The following is a 22,182-nucleotide window of genomic DNA, read 5'->3' as shown; positions in this document are numbered from 1 at the left end:
GGGGCGATTTCCTGCCTTGGGTCTCTTCCCTGCAAGGTCATCCTGAACCCCACTCTGCAATGTAACTAAGAGCTGGGCACCATTTTTTGGTCCAGGTCACAGTCTCTTGCTGCCCAATGCTGTGTTTCAATCTGCCTGTCGATTACATGGAATTTACAGCATAGAAACAGACCATTGAACCCAGCTGATTCAGGCAAGTGTTTCTGCCCACACATTCACCCCTCTCCATCAAACCCTTGCATATGTACTGGGCCAAATGCGGGCAATTGGGACTAGCTTAATGGTAAAAACTGGGCGGCATGGACAAGTTGGGCCGAAGGGTCTGTTTCCATGCTGTAAACCTCCATGACTCTCCTTTTTTAAAATAAATTTAGCGTACCCAATTATTTTTTTTCCAATTAGGGGGCAATTTAGTGTGGCCAATCCACTAAACCTGCATATTTTTGGGTTGTGGGGGTGAAACCCACGCAGACATGGGGAGAATGTGCAAACTCCACACCGCTGGGATTCAAACCCGGGTCCTCAGCACCGTAGTCCCAGTGCTAACCACTGCACCACATGCCGCCCTCTCCATGACTCTCCTTTGTTTATTAAGCTTCTCCTTAAATGTTTCCACGCTATTTGCCTCAATTACTCCTTGTGATGGCAAGTTCCACACTCTAACCCAAAATCCTGGGCAGAGTCTTATTTTGTCAAGGACAGTTGCTTCAAGTGCAAAAGCCATGGTAATAATTGGCAAGAGGTTCTCCAGCTCGGTAACCTCAACCAAGGATCTGTTTTGGAGCCACAAATGGGAAATATATGGGAAACCCAGGACTACCGACACACACAAACTTCCTGAGCTGTCTAATCCTTTGCCAGGCCCATTAGGGTGTGGAGTATAATAGCTGAGCTCCAGAACATGTGGCTGGGGGGGGTATTTGAGATCCATATTCTGAGAGCGATAACATCCGACAACTATTTTCAACTGTCTCTCTCATTCTGCTACATATTATATAGAACATACAGTGCAGAAGGAGGCCATTCGGCCCATCAAGTCTGCATCGACCCACTTAAGTCCTCACTTCCACCCTATGCCCCTAACCAAATAACCCCTCCTAACTTTTTTGGGCAGTAAGGGCAATTTATCATGGCCAATCCACCTAACCTGCAAGTCTTTGGACTGTGGGAGGAAACCGGAGAACCCGGAGGAAACCCACGCGCACACGGGGAGAACCTGCAGACTCCACACAGACAGTGATCCAGCACGGAATCGAACCTGGGACCCTGACGCTGTGAAACCACAGTGCTAACCACTATGCTACCATGCTGCCCACATTAAAATACAATGGGTTTCAATTTGTACTTCGTTCCGCTAACCTTGCAGAGAGTCTGGACAGTACTTTTCCTGTGTCTTTATGGATTGAGAAATTACTTTGAGAAATTAATTGTATTTTTTTTAATGTGACCGGACTCAAAAATATTGCATCGGATCTGTTTTCTATATTTTTGGTTTGGTCAGGGGATTCTGTTGAGCTATTTCCTTTGCTTCTCTCCTGAAAGAGCTGACTCTTGCTTGCTGTTCTCCCATGTGTGCTTAACAGTCCTCCAGTATCTCACTCAATCTTTGTGTGTGATATTGGACAATGAGCATGACAATCTTTTCCGCCATAGAGCATTGCACCGGAGTCTGATTCCATGATTATCTGATGCCATCACATTTGCCTCCTCCGGCTGCTATCACTGGGTTGTGATGGAGAATTGTAACCCTACAGAATACTTTTTTTTGAACCTGGTTTGGAAACAATGGGGTCAATTGTGGATCTCAACCACCCTGGCTGGAATCAGCTAAATGACTACAAACCAGCGATCAAACGTGCAAATCTTGTGGTCTGCATGGTTTTCATGTCAGAATGCATTGTATCTATTCAGTCATGGGTGGATCAATGCAGGCAGCATGTTGTTGCAGTGGTTAGCACTGTTGCCTCATGTCGCTGAGGATCTGGGTTCGATCCCGGGTCACTGTCCTTGTGGAGTTTGCACGTTCTCCCCGTGTCTGCGTGGATCTCACCCCCACAACCCAAAGATGTGCTGGGTAGGTGGATTGGCCACACTAAATTGTCCCTTAATTGGAAAAAAAATGAATTGGGAACTCTATAAAAACAAATGGGTGGATCATTGCACAGTTAATGCACATTTGCATCTTGATTAGGTTCCTGTGAGAACAAGACTGAAAATGAGGCCTGCAACCTTCGTGTGCAACTTCCTCCTGTTTGCCTCATTAAACACTGTCGTTCCAAATCAAGGCCCATCGAGGCATGTATTTTGGCTTGAATTCGTGCTTTGTACATGCCTAATTCTCACAGCAGCTCATCCAGGAATCATCCTTCTGTCTGGTCCTGCTTGTAGCTCCCCGTACCGTGAGATCTGCTGTCGAGCTATGTCACTCTCGTCAGTCTTACACCATCCTCGCCCATCCGCTGTTGCTCATCTGCAACCGCCCTGTGTGGTGCTCAGGAATAGGAGCCTTAAACGTACCAGCTGAGAAAAAAATGGGTGTGCACTCATATGGTTTTGACCAACGGCACGCTTTATTTACTTTACAGTTTACATCTTACCAAGGAAGAGAACGACAAAACTGCATTCACAGGTATTTGAGGGAGTGATTGTACCTAAACATATATTTTTGAGGCCAGAGTGCAATATGGACTTTTGAATATTTCCAGTGCTATTCAAAGCTAAACAATGCAACAAACTTTGTATTATTTGCCTGAGGTGTTCAAAACAAATGTCAGAGGATGATTTTACAAATTAGGTTGGTGAAATAATTTTCATTCAGTTAAGAAACAACAAGCTTTTGCAGTCGGTACTCTTGCTTTAACAGATATTTTTAGTTGACATTTAATTCATGTTGCTTTTTACACCTGTGCTGCTGGCTGTCCTTCCAGTTTGGCTTTTGCATATTGCTCCCATGGCTACTATCATCTGTGGCTTTCCCGACAATTGTTGTGTAAACATACAGAGAAAAACATGGACATTAATTTAAACCCAGATTAGAATTACATTATATTTACCATAAATGAATACAATATAGTCGGTCGGTCGCAAAGTCTTTCCATTTTGGAGCACTATAGCTTGGTTGGACACAGGTTCGATTTGCTCATCCCACTGAGTTTCTGAACTGTCCTGTGGAAGGTCAGGTTTTTTTACTTGCAGGATGGAAAGAGAACCACATCTTGAGTCTTATCTGCTCTGGACCGCTCTTGCACTCCATCCACTTCCCATTGCAGAAAGGCTATCAACAGCCGAGGTCCAGAAGGATGTTCCTAGGGGATGAGAGTAATCGTCCTAAAGAATGTTGAGGGGAGTTAATGCACTTTTTCGCTGCAGCTACTGGATGACTCAATTCAAGGTTAATAAGGAGTAATAACACTGTTACCACTCGTCAATGGTGATGAGGAGACAAGGGCAGCACGGTGGCGCAGTGGTTAGCACTGCTGCCTCACGGCGCCGAGGTCCCAGGTTCGATCCCGGCTCTGGGTCACTGTCCGTGTGGAGTTTGCACATTCTCCCCATATTTGCGTGGGTTTCGCCCCCACAACCCAAAGATGTACAAGGTAGGTGGATTGGTCGCGTTAAATTGCCCCTTAATTGGAAAAAATGAATTGGGTACAATTTGAAGCTCACCACAAAAAGGGGGGAGGTTAGAACAAATTCTTGGAATTTGGAATAATCATAACATTGCTGCGATCCCAGCCCTGAGTCACTGTCCGTGTGGAGTTTGCACATTCTCCCCATGTTTGCGTGGGTCTCACCCCCACAACCCAAAGATGTGCTGGTTAGGTGGATTGGCCATGCTAAATTGCCCGTTAATTGGAGAAAATGAATTGGGTACTCTAAATTTATTTTTAAAAGAATTTGCGGGCAGCACGGTGGCACAGTGGTTAGCATTGCTGCCTACGGCACTGAGGACCACGGTTCGAATCCCGGTCCTGGGTCACTGTCCATGTGGAGTTTGCAAATTCTCCCCATGTCTGCGTGGATTTCACCCCCACAACCCAAAGATGTGCAGGTAAGGTGGATTGGCCATACTAAATTACCCCTTAATTGGGAAAAAAAAATAATTGGGTACTATAAATTTATTTTAAAAAAGAATTTGGAATAAATCTGTCGTAAACCATCGCCGAAGCAGAGCCCATAAATTCTTCTAAAAGGGAATTAAAAGGTTACAGAGAAGTAATTTTAAATGCTAATCAGGTGAAGTTAAAACACCTAAATATTGTGCTGAGACTGGGACGTGAATGCGAGAGCAGTGTGCAGCACGGTGGGGCAAGTGGTTAGCACTGTTGCCTCACGGCGCCGAGGTCCCAGGTTCGATCCCGGCTCTGGGTCACTGTCCGTGTGGAGTTTGCACATTCTCCCCATGTTTGCGTGGGTTTCACCACCACCACCCAAAAGATGTGCAGAGTAGGTGGATTGGCCACGCTAAATTGCCCCTTAATTGGAAAAAAGGAATTGAACATTCTAAATTTATAAGATTTAGCAGAACAGTGGCTTAGAACTGGAACAATGACCTGGGAGTGGAGGAGTGATAGGACTTCCAAACCCAACTCCTTCTGCAGTTGAATTGGAAAAGAAAACTTTGCCAATTCCTATCTACTTACCCATCTTCTCTTCCTTTGCTCCGACAAAATCATTACTCGTTCCCACCCTGTTTGTTGTCCCCTGTGGTCCCCAAATTCACTCCTGCAAATGAAGGGGTACAGACTTCTGATTGAGGATCTGGAATACAACTGGACTAACCACCCATTACATCTGGCTGGGACACATCAAATGTTCTTGGGCCTCACTCTCTTCTACCTAAACCACCCCCTACTCTAGGATCATCCTAGAAATCATAGCTAACCTTGAGTTCCTTTTCTCCACGACTGACCCTTTAAATCCCCCTTTATTCTGTCCACCCTCACTGCAACAAATATAAGAAGCTTATGGATTTCTTTGTTACAAAGATTAAAACCATTCATTGAGCTGTCTTTCCTGATTCTAGGATTCCCCATTTCCCACCACCAATCTAAATCTCACACCAAGGTAAACTCCTCTGCTCACTTTCTCTGCAGTCAACCAAACCACACTCATTATCCAGTTCAATGTAGCTGCCTTGCTTAGTTCTACTCTTGCCCATCCAATTGCAGCCAGAGTAGTTGCTTCTCCTGTCCCCATGAGATTTCTTCAAGGAACTATCCTTGCCCTAATCTTCCTCAACCACATGCTACCCTGTGGAGCCACCGTTCTAAAACTTGGGATCAAGTTCCTTTTTTATGCTAATGAGACTCAGCTCTCTACCAGTCCTCCCACTGCCTCTACACTGTCCGATTGCTTGTCTGACATCTGGAGATTGGTCAAGGCACAATTTCAGTGGACATTCAGAAGACCAAAGCAATTGTCTTCAGCCCCTGTTACTAATTGGCACAGATTCCATACACCTCTCCAGCTACTTTCTCTGGCTGAATCAAACTAGTCACAACCTTTGTATCTCATTCAACCCTAACCTGAGCTTCCCACTCCAAATGGGCTTCCCACTCCTAAAGAGCAGCCACCTTTACCCATTTCTGCCCTTTCCTCAGTCCTCCTTCTCCTGAGACTCGCATTCATGCCTTTGTCACTTCCGGATTTGACTATCCTAATGAATGAATGCCCTCCCGATTTTCCACACCCTGTAAACCTCAACTCACCCAAACTACCTCTGTCCATGTCTATCCCCTATCAATAACCCACTCACTCCTGTTTATGCTGACCCTCAGTGGCTGCCAGCTCCCAATGCTTCTACTTTGCTCATTTTTCAAAAACGCCCTTCATGGCCATTCTCTTCCCATCTCTAAATTCCATTAGGCTTACACCCTCCGAGGGCAGCATGGTGGTGCAGTGGTTAGCAATGCTGCCTCACAACACTGAGGACCGGGTTCGACCCCAGCCCCGGGTCACTGTCCGTGTAGAGTTTGCACATTCTCCCCGTTTCTGCGTGGGTTTCGCCCCCACAACCCAAAAAGATGTGCAGGTTAGGTGGACAGGTCACGCTAAAATGCCCCTTAATTGGGAAAAAGGAAATTGGGTACTCTAAGCTAAAAACAAGGGCTTATACTCCCCTTCCAGAACACTCCATTCCTCCAAGATGACTCTTGTGAATCTTGGACCATGGGGTGTTTATTTACTTCAAAGGCATTATATAGTGTAAATTGTTCTTGTGAGCTGAAAATCCTCACCCTTGGAATTTATGCAGTTGGCCGGTTTTGTTGAAATCCGTGTGCTCAAATAGTTTTTGATTCAGGGCAGCACGGTGGCGCAGTGGGTTAGCACTGCAGCCTCATGGCGCCGAGGTCCCAGGTTCGACCCGGCTCTGGGTCACTTTTCTTGTACTAAATAATCTGTTTGAGCTGCACGCAGAAAAATGTGTGGAGTTTACACATTCTCCCCATGTTTGCGTGGGTTTCGCCCCCACAACCCAAAGATGTACAAGATAGGTGGATTGGCCACGCTAAATTGCCCCTTAATTGGAAAAAATGAATTGGGTACTCTAAATTTAAAAAAATATATAGTGTTTGATTATTTAATTTTTGACAGGTGGTACAATCTACCTTTCTTGGATTGCAAAAATCAGATAGCCCTGCAGTGTGAGACTACACACAGCAAACTAATGCTAGACAGGAGGAGCTCAGATACTGGAAAATTACTATTAGACGGACTGTCAGCATCTCCGTTTCCTTTGCTTGTTGGTTCTTCTGAGTTAAAGACGTGTGCAGCACATGTGTGTAATATCATATCTTGCAACTTTGATTGCTGTAATCCTTTGTCTCATTCTCAGACTTGCCTCCGGCTGAGAAGCACATTCACAGATTTTTGACAGAATGGATTCATTTGCTTGTGCCTTGGATATGCTTTTGTTCTTTTATAAATTGATTTTAACATTTTCCCAAGAAATGTTCTTCCTATGGAAAAAAAGCAATAATGGTCAAACATGTTCCACATGTACTGCTTCTTTTATCCTTCCTTCTTTCTCATCTCATCTACTCCTATATTTTTCTCACCCTTCTTGCAACTGCCTCCATCAAACCGAATTCCTTATCAAACACGACAAGCCAGCAAGGTATTGACAGGGATTTATAAGTAAAGCTCATTATAGTGCGAAAGAAGAAAACATTGGTTGAGCCATTATTTCATTGAGAACTTTTCTGAAGTTCATTCAACCGCAGAGCTCACTGCTCAGAATAATCTCAACTATTTCCAAATACTGATTGCATATGAACATAGTTTGTTACCACATTAGCCACGCTTATTCAATTTTTTTTTTGCTAATAATAATGGGCAGCACAATAGCACAGTGCTTAGCACTGTTGCTTCACAGTGCCAGGGTCCCAGGTTTGATTCCCGGCTTGGGTCACTGTCTGTGTGGAGTCTGCGCGTTCTCCCCGTGTCTGCGTGGGTTTCCTCCGGGTGCTCCGGTTTCTTCCCACACGTCCTGAAAGACGTGCTGTTAGGTGAATTGGACATTCTGAATTCTCCCTATGTGTACCCGAACAGGTGCCGGAGTGTGGCGACTAGGGGCTTTTCACAGTAACTTCATTGCAGTGTGAATGTAAGCCTATTTGTGACAATAACGATTATTATTATTTTCTTATTCCTGTTCATGGTGGGCTCAAAGACACAGATCTTCCCAATACACCTACCAAGAAGGTGGCCAATGCGAAGGTCACATCATCCATTCTGGCAAAACCATCATGGATCTGTGCTGGAATACCAAGGATACAATTGATTCAAAATCACAGCATCTGCAAAGCAAAGTCGAAGGAGAGATTTATGCTCAGCAACTCTTGGAGGAACATATAAAATACATCACAGTCGTTGTGAAGCAATTAAACAAAGATATAGAGGTAAGACTTAACCCCAGGTTTACAACAGGTTATTGTATAAACTGTTTCACATATTAGCAGCCTGGGACACCCTGAGCATTCACTTAGTAAATACATTGCCCCATGTGGTACTGGGCCCTACCCATCAGGAAAGCCACAGGTTCTGTCCTCTGTTTGCATTGGGTTTCAATACTCGTTATTTGCATTACTTTCCAGTCCTGTACTAGTGCACTCTTGATGTTGTCGGTAAACCAGTCAAATGAGCAGGATCTCTGTCTTTTGTGTAAACAATGGATATGTGTAGCTGTGTGAGGAAGCACTGAACTATGAAAAAACTTCCCTACTTTAGCAGGGAATGAGGTGGCTCATTGATTTGTCTGCAAATTAAGTTAGATAGTATTTGCATTTGAACCTTTGTATTATTTAATTAATTCTCAGTCCAAATTTAACATCTCGTTCTTAGCTTTAGTATATTGCTCAGTAATTAATTGACTCCAAGATAGAATGATAGATTGGGGGCAGCATGGTGGGGCAGTGGTTAGCACTGCCACCTCATGGCGCTGAGGACCCGGGTTCGATCCTAGCCCTGGGTCACTGTCCGTGTGGAGTTTGCATATTCTCCCGTGTCTGCGTGGGTCTCACTCCCACAACCCCAAAAAATGTGCAGAGTAAATGAATTGGCCATGCCCCTTAATTGGGGAAAAAAAAGAATTGCGTACTCTAAATTTATTTTTAAAAAGATAGAATGATCAATTGACTGATGCCAGATGTTAGAAGCAGAGAAATAATTTAATGTAAACTGTAGTTAGTTTACATACATGCAGTTTGATAGTCTTTAAATAGCAGGGGACCACAAATCAGCTTGGATCCCTATATTAGATTCTAGACTCATATAATAACATGATTCAGTTAAAAAGCAATTTGGCTAGCTAGAGCATAGGCAGCCGAGTGCAAATAGCCCCTCAAGTAATCTCAGAAAAGTATATAAAATAGTGGTGAAACTTGAGCTAAATCCTTTTTAATCGGTGCTATAATATTTTAGAGTTCTTTATTTGTCACTTCCTTTCTTCCAGTTTAGATTTCCTTGTTTCCTCTTCAGTTTATTTTGGGTTCTGTTTTTCTCCTCTACATGTCACCATAGCAGACTTCTGCAATGAAAGGTCCCCATTATGTTGCAAATAAAACTTTTTTTAACCATTCATCAGTAAAAATGCTATCCTGCCCAGTTAAACTACCTCCTTAGGTAAGAAATGTAGTAATGATATTGAAAATAAATTTATTCAGGAAAAAACACCTTCAGTCTTTTAAATTAACATACTCAGGGCAAATTATGTGCATAAATTATATGTTTATTAAATTAAATAGCATGTTATGTTTATTAAAAATTTGTTTTCTAAAAGATGTTGAGCCTTCCCCTTGAACCACTACAGCGCTCTTCTCTTTGTTCATTCATGGGAAGTGGATGTCACTGGCAGGGTCATCATTAATATCCCATCCATAATTGCTCTTGAAAAGGTAGTGGTGATCAGCCTTCTCGAACTGCTTCAGTAAGTGTGGTAAAGGTGCTCCCACAGAACTGTTAGGGAGAGAGGATCCAGTATTTTGACCCAGCGACGATGATAGAATGACAAAATATTTCCAGGAAGATATGTGACCTGGAAGGGAGCTTGGCAATGGTGGTGTGTCCTGCTGTGCTGGCCTTGCCCTTCTCGGTGGTAGGGGTTGCAGGTCTGGAAGGTGCTATCGAAGAAGCATAGGTGAGTTGCACTAATGGATCTATAGATGGTAGGTGCACACTGCTGCCACAGTGTCACAGTGGTGGAGGGAGTGAATGTTTAAGGTGGTGGATGAGGTACTGATCTGTGGGCGGCTTTGTCCTGGAAGATGTTGAGCTTCTTGAATGTTGTTGGGGCCACACTCATCTGGTCAAGTGGAGAGTATTCCATCACACTCCTGAACTTAGTAAAGTAGGACAAAGGAACAGGAATGGGCTATTCGGCCTGTTGAGCCGGCTCCGGCATTCAGTTAGATCATGTCCGATCATCTATCTCAATGCCACTTTCCCACACTATCTCCACACCCTTGCTATTAGTCTCCAGAAATATAGAGATTTCTGTTTTGAACATGCTCAATGATTGAGCTTCCATAGCCTCTAGAGTACAGAATTCCAAAGATTCACCACCTTCTGAATGAACAAATTCCTCCTCACCTCATTCTTAAATGGCCTAACCCTTATTCTGAGATTGTGTCTCCTGCTTCTGTACTCACCAGCAGGGGAAACATATTGTATCCATCCACCCTGTCACACCGAGAAGAATTTTGTAAGTTTCAATGAGGTCATCCCTCATTCTTCGAAACTCTAGGGAATAAAATCATCATAGAATCCCTACAGTGCAGAAGGAGGCCATTTGGCCCATCGAGTCTGCACTGACCCTTTGAACGAGCTATCCGTTTACACTCGCCCTTCCACCCTACCCTCTCCCCGGTAACTCCACAACCAAACGTGCATGTCCCTGGACACCTAAGGAGCAATTTAACACGGCCAATCCACCTAACCTGTACATGTTTGGACTGTGGGAGGAAACCCAAGAACCTGAGGAAACCCACGCAGACGCGGGGAGAACGTGTAAACTCGACACAGATAGTGACCCAAAACCGGAATTGAACCCGGGTATCTGGCGCTGTGAGGCAGCAGTGCAAACCATTGTGCCACTATGCCACCCCACAGACCTAGTCTCCTCATGATCCTCATAAAACAATCTTGCCATCTAAGGGATTAATCTGGTGAACTTCCTTTGCACTCCCTCCATGACGAGTATATCATTCCTTAGATAAGGGACCAAAACTTTGTGCTAAACTCCAGGTGAGGTCTCACCAAGATGCTATGTAACTGCAACAAGATATCTTGACTCGTGTATTATAATCCTATCGTGATCAGGATCAACATACCATTTGCCTTCCTAATTTTGTTGCCAAAGTGAATATCTTCACGCTTATTCACATGTTCCATCTGCCATGTTCTAGCCCATTCACACAGCCTCTCCAAACCCCCTTGAAGCCTCCTTGCATCCTCCTCACAACGTGGGTGGGCTCAAAGTTTCTCCGTTATGAAGTCTCCTGTCCCCACCTGTATTGGGCCAACATTTGTCCAAGCTAATCTTTCTCTTTTCGCATACCTAAAGATGCTTTTAGAATCAGCGTTTATGTTCCTTGCTATTTTGCATTCATATTCTATTTTTCCTTTCTCAATCAGTTTCTTGGTCCTTCTTTGCTGGTTATAAATTGCGCCCAGTCCTCAGGCTTACGATTTTTTCTGGCATCCTTATAAGCCACTTCCTTTGATTTAATGCACTTTTTTCTTTAACCATGGTTTGCTTGACCTTACCCTTTGGGAGTTTGGGAGTTTGAGGAATGTATACCTGTTGCAGACTGTGGTATTTCTTTAAATACTAGTCATTGCTTGTATACGGCCAAATATTTTTGTGTATTTTCCCAATCCACCATAGTCAACTTGCCCCTCATACCTTCATAATTTTCTTTGTTCAGATTTAAAACCCTAGTTTCAGAATGAACCATCTCACATTCAAACAATGCAAAATTCTATTGTATTATGGTCACTAATACCCAAAGGCTTCTTTATAACAAGGTTGTTATTTAACCCTTTCTCATTTCAAAGTGGTTCGATCCCTAGTTGGTTCCTCAACATGCCTTGTGCCTTGACTTGTGCCTTGTTGATACTGGAAAGGCTTTGGGTAGTCAGGAGGTGAGTTACTCACTGCAGCCCAGGCTTTGATTTGCTCTTGCAGCCACAGTATTTATGTAACTGGCCTAATTAAATTTGTAGTCCTTGTGGTAGTGTTGTTGGGAAGCGTGGGGAGTCGTTTAATCAGGCAGGATGGTGACGGGTGGGAACTCTCTTACAAGGCACTGAGTGCCTGTTTGAGAGACTTGGCATTGCAAAGGGGGTGGTCCACTGAAAGCCACCCTCCTGCCCTTGCCTCCAACCCTCTTCTGTCACAACCCCGGCCTCACGACCCCCATCCTGCCCTCACTCGCCTTTGACCTTGGGTCCCCTGTTGACCCTGTGCCTTGGGTGGGTGTATTGCCAGCAGCTGCCACTGACTACAATGGAGAGCTACTTTGATTGGTTGTCAGCTCCTGGGGAGGAGCTTGTGGTTCCTATACTGAGGTCTTTAATCCCAGGGAAGGCCCGACAACAGGCACTTTAATTCAGTGGGCCTTTCTGAATGAAGACAACACAGGGCTCAGGCTCTCCAGCCAGTGGGTTAGACACTGTTGCCTTGATTAAATTCCATCCTCTGTACAACCTGGAATGGAGCTTGGCAAGGATGCTGTTCCTTCTATGTTGATAGAAATCCAGAGAGGATGAATGCGCTTTCAAAATAATCTTGGCAAGATGCTTTGGTACATTGTGTGGATTATACATACTGCAATTCACAATTCACCAGAAGTGAAGAGAGTGAATTCTGACCCCAGTGATCGGAGCACTCGATTAACTAAACTGCTCTATCTTGGCTGATGTCAAGCTTCTTAAGCATTGTTGGTACTGAACCCATCCAAGTGAGTGGCGAAGATTCCATCATACTCCTGATTTTGGCCATGCAGATAGCGTAGAGAAAAGGGTTCAGGAGCTGAGCTACTTGCTGCAAAGTTCACAACCTTCATTCTGCCAACGTAAGTGCCGTTGGTCCAGTTCAGCATCTAGTAACTTGACAGGAAATACATCCAGCTCTCTGATGTATGTAGATATCCAGGATTAATCGCAGGTTGAATGGAACATGACTGTTTCCAGACATCTGGCTGGTGCAAAGTTCAAAAATGAGCAGCTACGACAAAGTAGTTGTCCTGTCCAGTTACTTGGACTGATTCCATTCAAAGCCCACTGTTTAAGAATTCAAATTCCGTTTTTAAAAGTTTGTGTATTTTTAAAAAGCGGTGACGTGATTATGAAACTTTTGGATTGTCAACAAAACCCATCTGGTTCATTAATGTCCTTTGTCTGGCCTTTATGCGACTCACCAACATGGCAGACCCTTTCTAACCTCTCTTTTGAGGAGGTGTGGCCAGGACCACCCAGTTAACTATAACAAATCCCACAAAAGGTAGAAGGCCCAGGGCAAGTAGAGATGAGCAATGCATTACCAGCAATGCCTACATCCCAAAAATTAATAATAATAGCAAGATTATATATTGGTACAAAAACAAACTTGAAGCAAAAATGGATTAATTAAGCTCCTAATTTATTGCTACAAGTTTATAATTTTGTTATGTTTTCTCTCTTTGCCTGTCTAGTCTAATGTGTCACACAATAGTCTGACAGAGGCAAGACCGCCAGGCATGGTAACCTCTTCCTATTGACAGAGAGATATGCAAGAGCGACCCTGGATAATTTCAATTTAGATTTTGCTTGCCTCTATGTTCAGAAGCACCTGGCCTTTTTTGCTATGCCTTTACGCACCTGCACTGCTCCGATCAAGAAACAATGTGGACGTACTTAGGTGTTGGAGTCTGTGGGCTTATAATAGACATTGATTTGACAGCATATCCCCAGAAATGGAGAGAGAGATGTCAAGGAAGGAATGGGAAGAGTTGGAGACATACCATTGTTGCTGCTAACTTTAGCCTTAGTTTAATTGCTCTGTTCTATCACCTTTGCTCTTGAGTCGCCAGGTATCTTTCTGATGCCGCGACGTGGTTCAAGTCCGAGTAATGGTCAATAATCCAACACACCGCTTAGTAAGAGTTAAATCAACGCACATTTATTATATACAGTAATCAATACTCATGCATAAATTCTACGTCTAAGCTACTTCCTACAACTAACAGGCCAATACTTAACTTGGAAATGGCCCACCAGGTCAGGGAAACGAATGGCCTTTCGTTTGGGTTCTGAGCCTGCGGGATTCGAAGCTGGTACAGATCGATAGCTAGGAGCGCCTATCTCGTAGCGAGACTTACGATTTTAGCGGCTGTTGCAGAAGGCTAGCAGAAGGGTCGCAGGAGGGTGCAGAAGGGGTAGCAGAAGGGTGTCGAAGGGCTAGCAGAAGGGTCGATTTGAACTTGGGACTCTATACTTATAGTCCCCAGGGGTGTCCAGCCTTTCGGGGCGGACCCTGTACCTGGTTCCAAGTGATTGGGACGAAGTTCGATATTCTCCAATGCTGGAGCGATTCCTTGATCGATGGGCGGTCTTGGGGTGATCGTTCACCTCTCTTTGTGTAGGCTCCTGTTGGCGCTGAAAAGTCTGGGTTGGCTTTGTGTGTCTAATTTGTTGCACATTGTTCCCGGGGATTGCTAATTAGTATTCAGATGGCTGGTGTTTTGTTATGCTGATGGCTGCAGGTATCGATCTTGTCTGGCCTTCCCAGAGGCAAATACACAGTTTTACCTGCAGCTGCTTGTTTTAGTCCTGTTGGCTGATTTTCCCATCAGCCTTTTCCGTTTACCATTTTAAATCGGGGTTAGCCATTCTAAATCAGGAGTTAGCCATTTTAACTGGCTACACCATATGATTACGTGGGAGGCGTGGAAATTCAAAACAAAGTTTCTGCTTTCTGTATCCTTAGAAGATGTTCTGGTGTGACACATCGCTTGGCTTACATTGCCTGTACACATGGTTTTTCAGATCTAGCCTGGCAGATTGATGTCATGTGTTGATGCAAGTTTAAGCAGTGGATTTACAGAACTGTAACACTGTTCCCACTCAACGCACCTGTCACTACAACACGAGAGAGAATTCCGACTTTGTTCTCCGCTTATGAGCAGGATCGGAGCCAAGGGCTCACAACATGCTTATTGTACTAAAACGCAGTGTTACAGTCTTTTCCTGTCAGCTATTACATAGCCTATTATTCAACACTAAAATAGTAAATGTATCTCTAATTCTCAAAGGGATGTGAATTTTTCAAGTTAAACCTATGATTCAGAATGTTTTCTCCTTTTTGAAACATTTTAATAATAAATTTAGAGTACGCAATTATTTTCGTCACAATTAAGATGGGCTACATCCTAGAGTTCTAAAGGAGATAGCTGAAGAAATAGTGGAGGCGTTAGTTATGATCTTTCAAAAGTCACTGGAGTCAGGGAAAGTCCCAGAGGATTGGAAAATCGCTGTTGTAACCCCCCTGTTCAAGAAGGGAACAAGGAAAAAGATGGAAAATTATAGGCCAATTAGCCTAACCTCGGTTGTTGGCAAGATTCTAGAATCCATTGTTAAGGATGAGATTTCTAAATTCTTGGAAGTGCAGGGTCGGATTAGGACAAGTCAGCATAGATTTAGTAAGGGGAGGTCGTGCCTGACAAACCTGTTAGAGTTCTTTGAAGAGATAACAAATAGGTTAGACCAAGGAGAGCCAATGGATGTTATCTGTCTTGACTTCCAAAAGGCCTTTGATAAGGGGCCTCACGGGAGACTGCTGAGTAAAATAAGGGCCCATGGTATTCGAGGCAAGGTACTAACATGGATTGACGATTAGCTGTCAGGCAGAAGGCAGAGAGTTGGGATAAAAGGTTATTTTTCGGAATGGCAACCGGTGGCGAGTGGTGTCCCGCAGGGTTCAGTGTTGGGGCCACAGCTGTTCTCTTTATATATTAACGATCTAGATGACGGGACTGGGGGCATTCTGGCTAAGTTTGCCGATGATACAAAGATAGGTGGAGGGGCAGGTAGTATGGAGGAGGTGGGGAGGCTGCAGAAAGATTTAGACAGTTTCGGAGAGTGGTCCAAGAAATGGCTGATGAAATTCAACGTGTGCAAGTGCGAGGTCTTGCACTTTGGAAATAAGAATAGAGGCATGGACTATTTTCTAAACGGTGACAAAATTCATAATGCTGAAGTGCAAAGGGACTTGGGAGTCCTAGTCCAGGATTCTCTAAAGGTAAACTTGCAGGTTGAGTCCGTAATTAAGAAAGCAAATGCAATGTTGTCATTTATCTCAAGAGGCTTGGAATATAAAAGCAGGGATGTACTTCTGAAGCTTTATAAAGCATTAGTTAGGCCCCATTTAGAATACTGTGAGCAATTTTGGGCCCCACATCTCAGGAAGGACATGCTGGCACTGGAGCGGGTCCAGCGGAGATTCACACGGATGATCCCAGGAATGGTAGGCCTAACATACGATGAACGTCTGAGGATCCTGGGATTATATTCATTGGAATTTAGGAGGTTGAGGGGAGATCTAATAGAAACTTACAAGATAATGAATGGCTTAGATAGGGTGGATGTAGGGAAGTTGTTTCCATTAGCAGGGGAGACTAGGACCCCGCGGCACAGCCTTAGAATGAAAGGGAGTCACTTTAGAACAGAGATGAGGAGAAATTTCTTCAGCCAGAGAGTGGTGGGTCTGTGGAATTCATTGCCACAGAGGGCGGTGGAGGCCGGGACGTTGGGTGTCTTTAAGACAGAAGTTGATAAATTCTTGATTTCTCGAGGAATTAAGGGCTATGGAGAGAGAGCGGGTAAATGGAGTTGAAATCAGCCATGATTGAATGGTGGAGTGGACTCGATGGGCCGAATGGCCTTACTTCCACTCCTATGTCTTATGGTCTTATGGTCTTATAATTAAGGGGCAATTTAGCTTGGCCAGTCCACCTACCCTGCGCATCTTTGGGTTGTGGGAGTGCGACCTACGCAAACACGGGGAGAATGTGCAAACTCCACACGGATGGGGCAGCACGGTGGCACAGTGGGTAGCACTGCTGCCTCACGGCGCTGAGGCCACAGGTTCGATCCCGGCTCTGGGTCACTGTCCTCGTGGAGTTTGCACATTCTCTCCCTGTTTGCGTGGGTTTCGCCCCCACAACCCAAAGATGTACAGGGTAGGTGGATTGGCCACGCTAAATTGCCCCTGAGAAAAAAAATTGGGTTCTCTAAATTTATGAGAAAAAAACTCCCCACAGACAGTGACCCGGGGCTGGGTCAAACCCAGTTCCTCAGCGTCGTGAGGCAACGAGTTCTCCTGTTAAATATTTTCGAAGGATGAGATTAGTCTTGGCAAATTTTAGTTTTAAACCCCCCCCCCCCCATGGAAAAACTATTTTTCAGCCTTTAAAAAGGCTGTAAATATTCAAAGTGGCATCAGCTGGCACAAACAATGTGGAGGCAAGAAACGCCTTGCGGACGAGCCATTCAGCAGCAGGACATTTGTAACCCTGCTTGGTGGCTGGTGAAGTGGAGGGTGCTGCTGCTGGAGATGGTTGAAAGGAAGATTGGCCTGCTCGAGGCCACAGTCGGATCTGCCCTGATTTTATTGCAGCGGCGCAGCCTCGAGGGGCTGAATGGTCTACTATTGCTCCTAATTCGCTGGCATGTTGGTCAGTGCAACCTCCTTTCCCTGAAGTGTGAAGCACAGCATGCCAGGTGGCGGCGGAGGGGTCTGTTGGCCACGGGGACACCTGCAGTGCTCAGCCACTGGCGTAGATGAGCCGCACATACCACACTTTTGCCAATGGCTCCCTGTTGACCTGAAGCCTATGCGACTGGTTTCTCACGTCCATCAGCAGGCAGAAATGACAGAGGTGACACCACACTCTGTGCACATAGCTTCAGTGATTTCTTCAGCAGCAATAAACAATGTTTGTTCCCGCTCGTCCTGCTGCTGCAGCTTCTTGTCGTTCTCCAGATGATCCATGGTTGTGCCCCATCAGATGGTGACGTTGTGGAGGATGCAGCACTTTATGATGATCATGGACACTTTGACCAGGCTGTATTGTAAATACCCCACGGTCTGTCTAGGCAACTGAAATGTTGTTTTAAACTGACTAATGCATGTTTATAATGACCTGACTAGGCTGCCTGACCAGCTTGTACTTCTGCTCCGCAGCAGTCATCGGGTGAAACATAGGGCCCCTTTTATTTGGTGTCGAATGGAGGGGAGGCACGAGGTGAGAAGGACCATTAGGTGTGAGGATACCATTATCTTTGATAGTTTCATGGGCGGCATGGTGCAGTCAGCACTGCTGCCTCATGGCGCCGAGGGCCCGGGTTCATTCCCGGCCCCGGGTCACTGTCCATGTGGAGGTTTGCACATTCTCCCCGCGTCTGTGTGGGTCTCACCCTCACAACCCAAAGATGTGCAGGGTAGTTCGAGTGGTCACGCTAAATTGCCCCTTAATTGGACAAAAAAATAGAATTACGCATTGTAACTTTAAAAATAAAGGGAAAAAAAACTTTGATAGTTTCAGTCCCAGCACTGGCTACGGCCTCAGCAATGGCCAGTCCAATAATGGTCAGCACTGTCTCCACCATTGGGATTAGACATGCAGTCACACCTCTCCCCCTCCTTGCACTGTGTGGCGCAACCAATTACTCACGAGTCGAGAAGTGATGAAGTCAATCGAGGCTTTATTAAGCAAGACTTGTTCCCCAGCAGCTCAGTTACAGAATGCGGCTGCTGGGAGAACCCGGGCTCTTATACTCCGCCTTACTGGGTGGAGCCAGCAGGCGGCAGATCCAACCAGGACCCAGTGTCTGTCTACCAATAGCCTCTCGGTATCACAGGTACCGTACTACCCCTAATACATACCACCACACACTGTAAGAGAGGGAGGGAAGTGTACCAGTGAGTGCCGTGCAATCTGTTTGGGTGGCCAGGCCGTTATGATTAAATAGCTGGCTTTGCGTGCAAGTTGTGAACTGTGGGCGTAAGGTTTGCAACAGTGCTAAGTGTTTGCAGATGTGATGGAACCCTCAGGTACAAATTCTGATTGATAGATTGTTTCTAAGTGAGTGGTAGGAGTGTGGTGAATTGATCAGTAATTGAATGAGAGGATGTTTGAAGATGACCTTGGCTGGTCGTGTGAGGTCGTTGAACTTCTTGTGGCACTGCATCCCGATCCTCGAGGCTGGGCTCCTGGCATCGACCTTTATGGCTATCTGCTCCCACTGTCCCACTGTCTTCTGAGCATGTATCTGGTGGACCTCCTGTGTATGTCGGACCTCTCTCCCCCTTTCCACCTGCTCCACCAGTGCAGCATCCACTTCATCAGATTGCGCTGTTTTTCAATATTTCCAAAGTCGGGTTAATTTCTTGCAGGGCTGCCAGCACCTGCACCAACCACATTGCACCACTCCTTTCATAATATTGACCCTGTGCTGATGTGTCCAGCCAATCAACAGCACAGTTAGTGTTGGCTAGCTGCAGGAATCATGGAAATGAGCAGCTAGCACAAATTAGGCCTGCTGTCTGCATTGCAATGAAAGAGTGGCTTGAGGTGGCGGCCGCCCTACACAATCCCCAAATCCATTTGCAGAGGCGACTGAAGTTATCTCCCCTGGAGCTTTTGATAGTCAGGACAGAAAATGGTTATTTGGTTTTACAACAGAAGTACCATGGCAGCTGCTTTGGGAAGAAAACAAATACCTGCATGATCTGTGCTGATGGTCACAGATGAACATTTATAGCCCTCGCACTTAATGAAAGTACTGCTTGGAATGAGCCTGAGGCATAAAGGTTTAAAGCAAAAGTGACTTTGAAAGGCACCGTCAGTGCTGTGCATGGTGGTGTTTGGCTCGAGGTCAGATTCCAGCACGTGACACAGTTATCACTGTCTCCCTGGTGAATCTTAAGTTTGAGTTTCTTTCAAACAAAGTTCATTTGCCCATGTGGGGAATTAGAGGGTAATGTTTTTGCAACATTCTCATCCAGTAAAACCACACGTTCTTCCTCTCTGTGGTAACACCAGGTATTGCAGTACCTCAGAGGTGGATGCCCGTTGGCTAGACCTAGGAGTCTACCATTGGCTAACGCACATAGCTCCACCCTGAGAGGCGGGGCATAAGAACCAATGCCATCCCAGCAGCCTTCACTTTCTGTATCGAAGCTGCTGGGTACAGTTCTAGCTGATTAAAGCCGATTAGTATGACTCTCCTTGTCTCACGAGTAATTGATTGTGCATTAATTTAATCAGCTATTACTTCTGAAAGGATGGACCTCTGCATCAAGCCGGAGTGTCTTCAGCTCAGTCCCCACGCAGACAACTCCGCTGCTATCTTCAACCACTGGCTGACGTGTTTTAAGAACTTCGTCGACACAGCCACCGACGCCCCCACGGAAAGGCAGAAGATGCACCTTCTATGCTCCCGAGTCAGCCCTGCAATCTACCCTCTGATCGAGGAGGCGGAGAATTATGCTGCAGCTATCGAGCTGCTAGAAGGACATTACATCCGTCTTCTGAACCAGGTCTACGCCTGTCACCTGTTGGCAACTAGAAGGCAGAGCCCTGAAGAAACACTGGAGGACTTCTATCGGGCTCTACTAGTGCGGGGCCGGAACTGTGGCTGCCCACCAGTCACGGGGAATGAGCACACGGAACTTTTAATTTGGGACGCTTTTGTGACAGGTATGTCTTCCCCCGACATCCGCAGAAGGCTCCTTGAAATGGACACGCTGGGCCTCACTGAGGCACGGGCCCTGGCGGGGTCCATGGACGTTGCGTACAAAAACGCACTGGCTTTTGCTCCCGGGGGCACGGCGCCCCCCTGGGCTGCATAGCACCCCATCACGGCAGCCCCCCAGACTTTCCCGCTAACCCCGCAGGCCTGAGCCGCTAGACGGCCCGTTTTCACCGCCGGCCAACGCTGCTTCTTCTGTGGCCAAACAAATCATCCCGCGCGCGCTGCCCGGCCCGCACCGTCATCTGCAAAGGGTGCGGCAAGAAAGGCCTCTATGTCGCTGTCTGCCAGGCCCGCGCCATGGCAGCGGTCGCCAACGACTATCAGCAGCCTTTGTTCCAGGTCCCGGCCGTCCAAGGCCCACCGCCATCGTCCTACCCCCAGGCAACGTGCGATCCAATAGCGCGGCCATTTTGCCCCCTGGCCACCACGCTGGGTGGATGGGCGCCGCCATTTTGTCCCTCGCCGACGTCATCTTCTGTATCCCCGGACTCCATGTGCGACCCGTGGCTGACGCCATCTTGGATGGGGCCTCAAGCCCCCAGCACTGCCGACTCCACGCTGCCTGATCAGAACTCCCCCTTGCTGCAGCTGGCCTCCATTACCCTGAACCGGCCTCAAGCCCCCAGCACCGCCGACTCCACGCTGCCTGACCAGAACTCCTCCTTGCTGCAGCTGGCCTCCGTTACCCTGAACCGGCCTCAAGACCCCAGCACTGCCGACTCCACGCTGTCTGACCAGACCTTCCCCTTGCTGCATCAGGCCATCGTGAGCCTGGACCAGAGTCGGCCCCGGACGCTAGCGAAAGCCACCACAACGATCGCCATCAACGGCCACGCGACCTCGTGCCTGATCGACTCCGGGAGCACGGAAAGCTTCGTCCACCCCGACACGGTAAGGTGCTGTTCCCTTGTCACCCATCCCGTAAACCAACGGATCTCCCTGGCCTCCGGGTCACATGCAGTGGAGATAAAGGGGTTCTGCCTAGCGAACCTCACTGTCCAAGGCAGGGAATTCCGCAATTTCCGCCTGTACGTTCTGCCGCACCTCTGCGCAGCCACCCTTCTTGGGCTGGATTTCCAGTGCCACCTACAAAGCCTGACCTTTAAATTTGGCGGCCCTATACCCACCCTTACTGTCTGCGGCCTCGTGACCCTTAAGGTCGACCCGCCTTCCCTGTTTGCGAACCTCACCCCGGATTGCAAACCCGTCGCCACCAGGAGCAGACGGTACAGTGCCCAGGACCCGACCTTCATCAGGTCCAAAGGCTGCTGAAGGAAGGGGTCATCGAAGCGAGCAACAGCCCCTGGAGGGCTCAAGTAGTGGTGGTAAAGACCGGGGAGAAACATAGGATGGTCATCGACTATAGCCAGACCATCAACCGGTTTACGCAGCTGGACGCGTACCCTCTCCCCCGTATAGCCGACCTGGTAAACAGGATTGCGCAATACAAGGTATTCTCCACGGTGGATCTCAAATCTGCCTACCACCAGCTGCCCCTCCGTCATGGGGACCGCCAGTACACTGCCTTCGAAGCAGATGGGCGGCTCTATCACGTTTTAAGGGTTCCCTTCGGTGTCAGCGTGAGATGGACCGAATGGTTGACCGCTACGGCTTACGCCCAACGTTCCCGTATCTTGACAATGTCACCATCTGCAGCCATGACCAGCAGGACCACGACACCAACCTCCGTAAATTTCTCCAGACCGCGAACCTCCTTAATCTGACCTACAATAAGGAGAAATGCGTGTTTAGCACCGACCGTCTAGCCATCTTAGGCTATGTAGTGCGAAATGGAGTCATGGGCCCTGACCCTGAATGCATGCGCCCCCTCATGGAGTTCCCCCTCCCTCACTGCCCCAAGGCCCTAAAGCACTGCCTCGGCTT

The 22,182-nt window shown here is 46.6% G+C and overlaps 1 protein-coding gene across 1 annotated transcript in view; it reads left to right on the top strand.

Annotated features, from left to right (window-relative positions):
- The window catches only part of LOC140387323 (protein FAM81A-like), a 65,239-nt gene that overhangs the window by 3,557 nt on the left and 39,500 nt on the right, over positions 1 to 22,182 (top strand). The window contains 3 exon segments of the mRNA XM_072470251.1: positions 2,586 to 2,629; positions 7,676 to 7,720; positions 7,723 to 7,904. Coding sequence (XP_072326352.1) covers positions 2,586 to 2,629; positions 7,676 to 7,720; positions 7,723 to 7,904 — 271 coding nt within the window.

Source organism: Scyliorhinus torazame, chromosome 12 (genome assembly GCF_047496885.1).
Source record: "Scyliorhinus torazame isolate Kashiwa2021f chromosome 12, sScyTor2.1, whole genome shotgun sequence".
Taxonomy (NCBI): Eukaryota; Metazoa; Chordata; class Chondrichthyes; order Carcharhiniformes; family Scyliorhinidae; genus Scyliorhinus; species Scyliorhinus torazame.
Note: the sequence above shows the minus strand (reverse complement) of the source record. Positions and strands in the feature narration are given on the sequence as shown.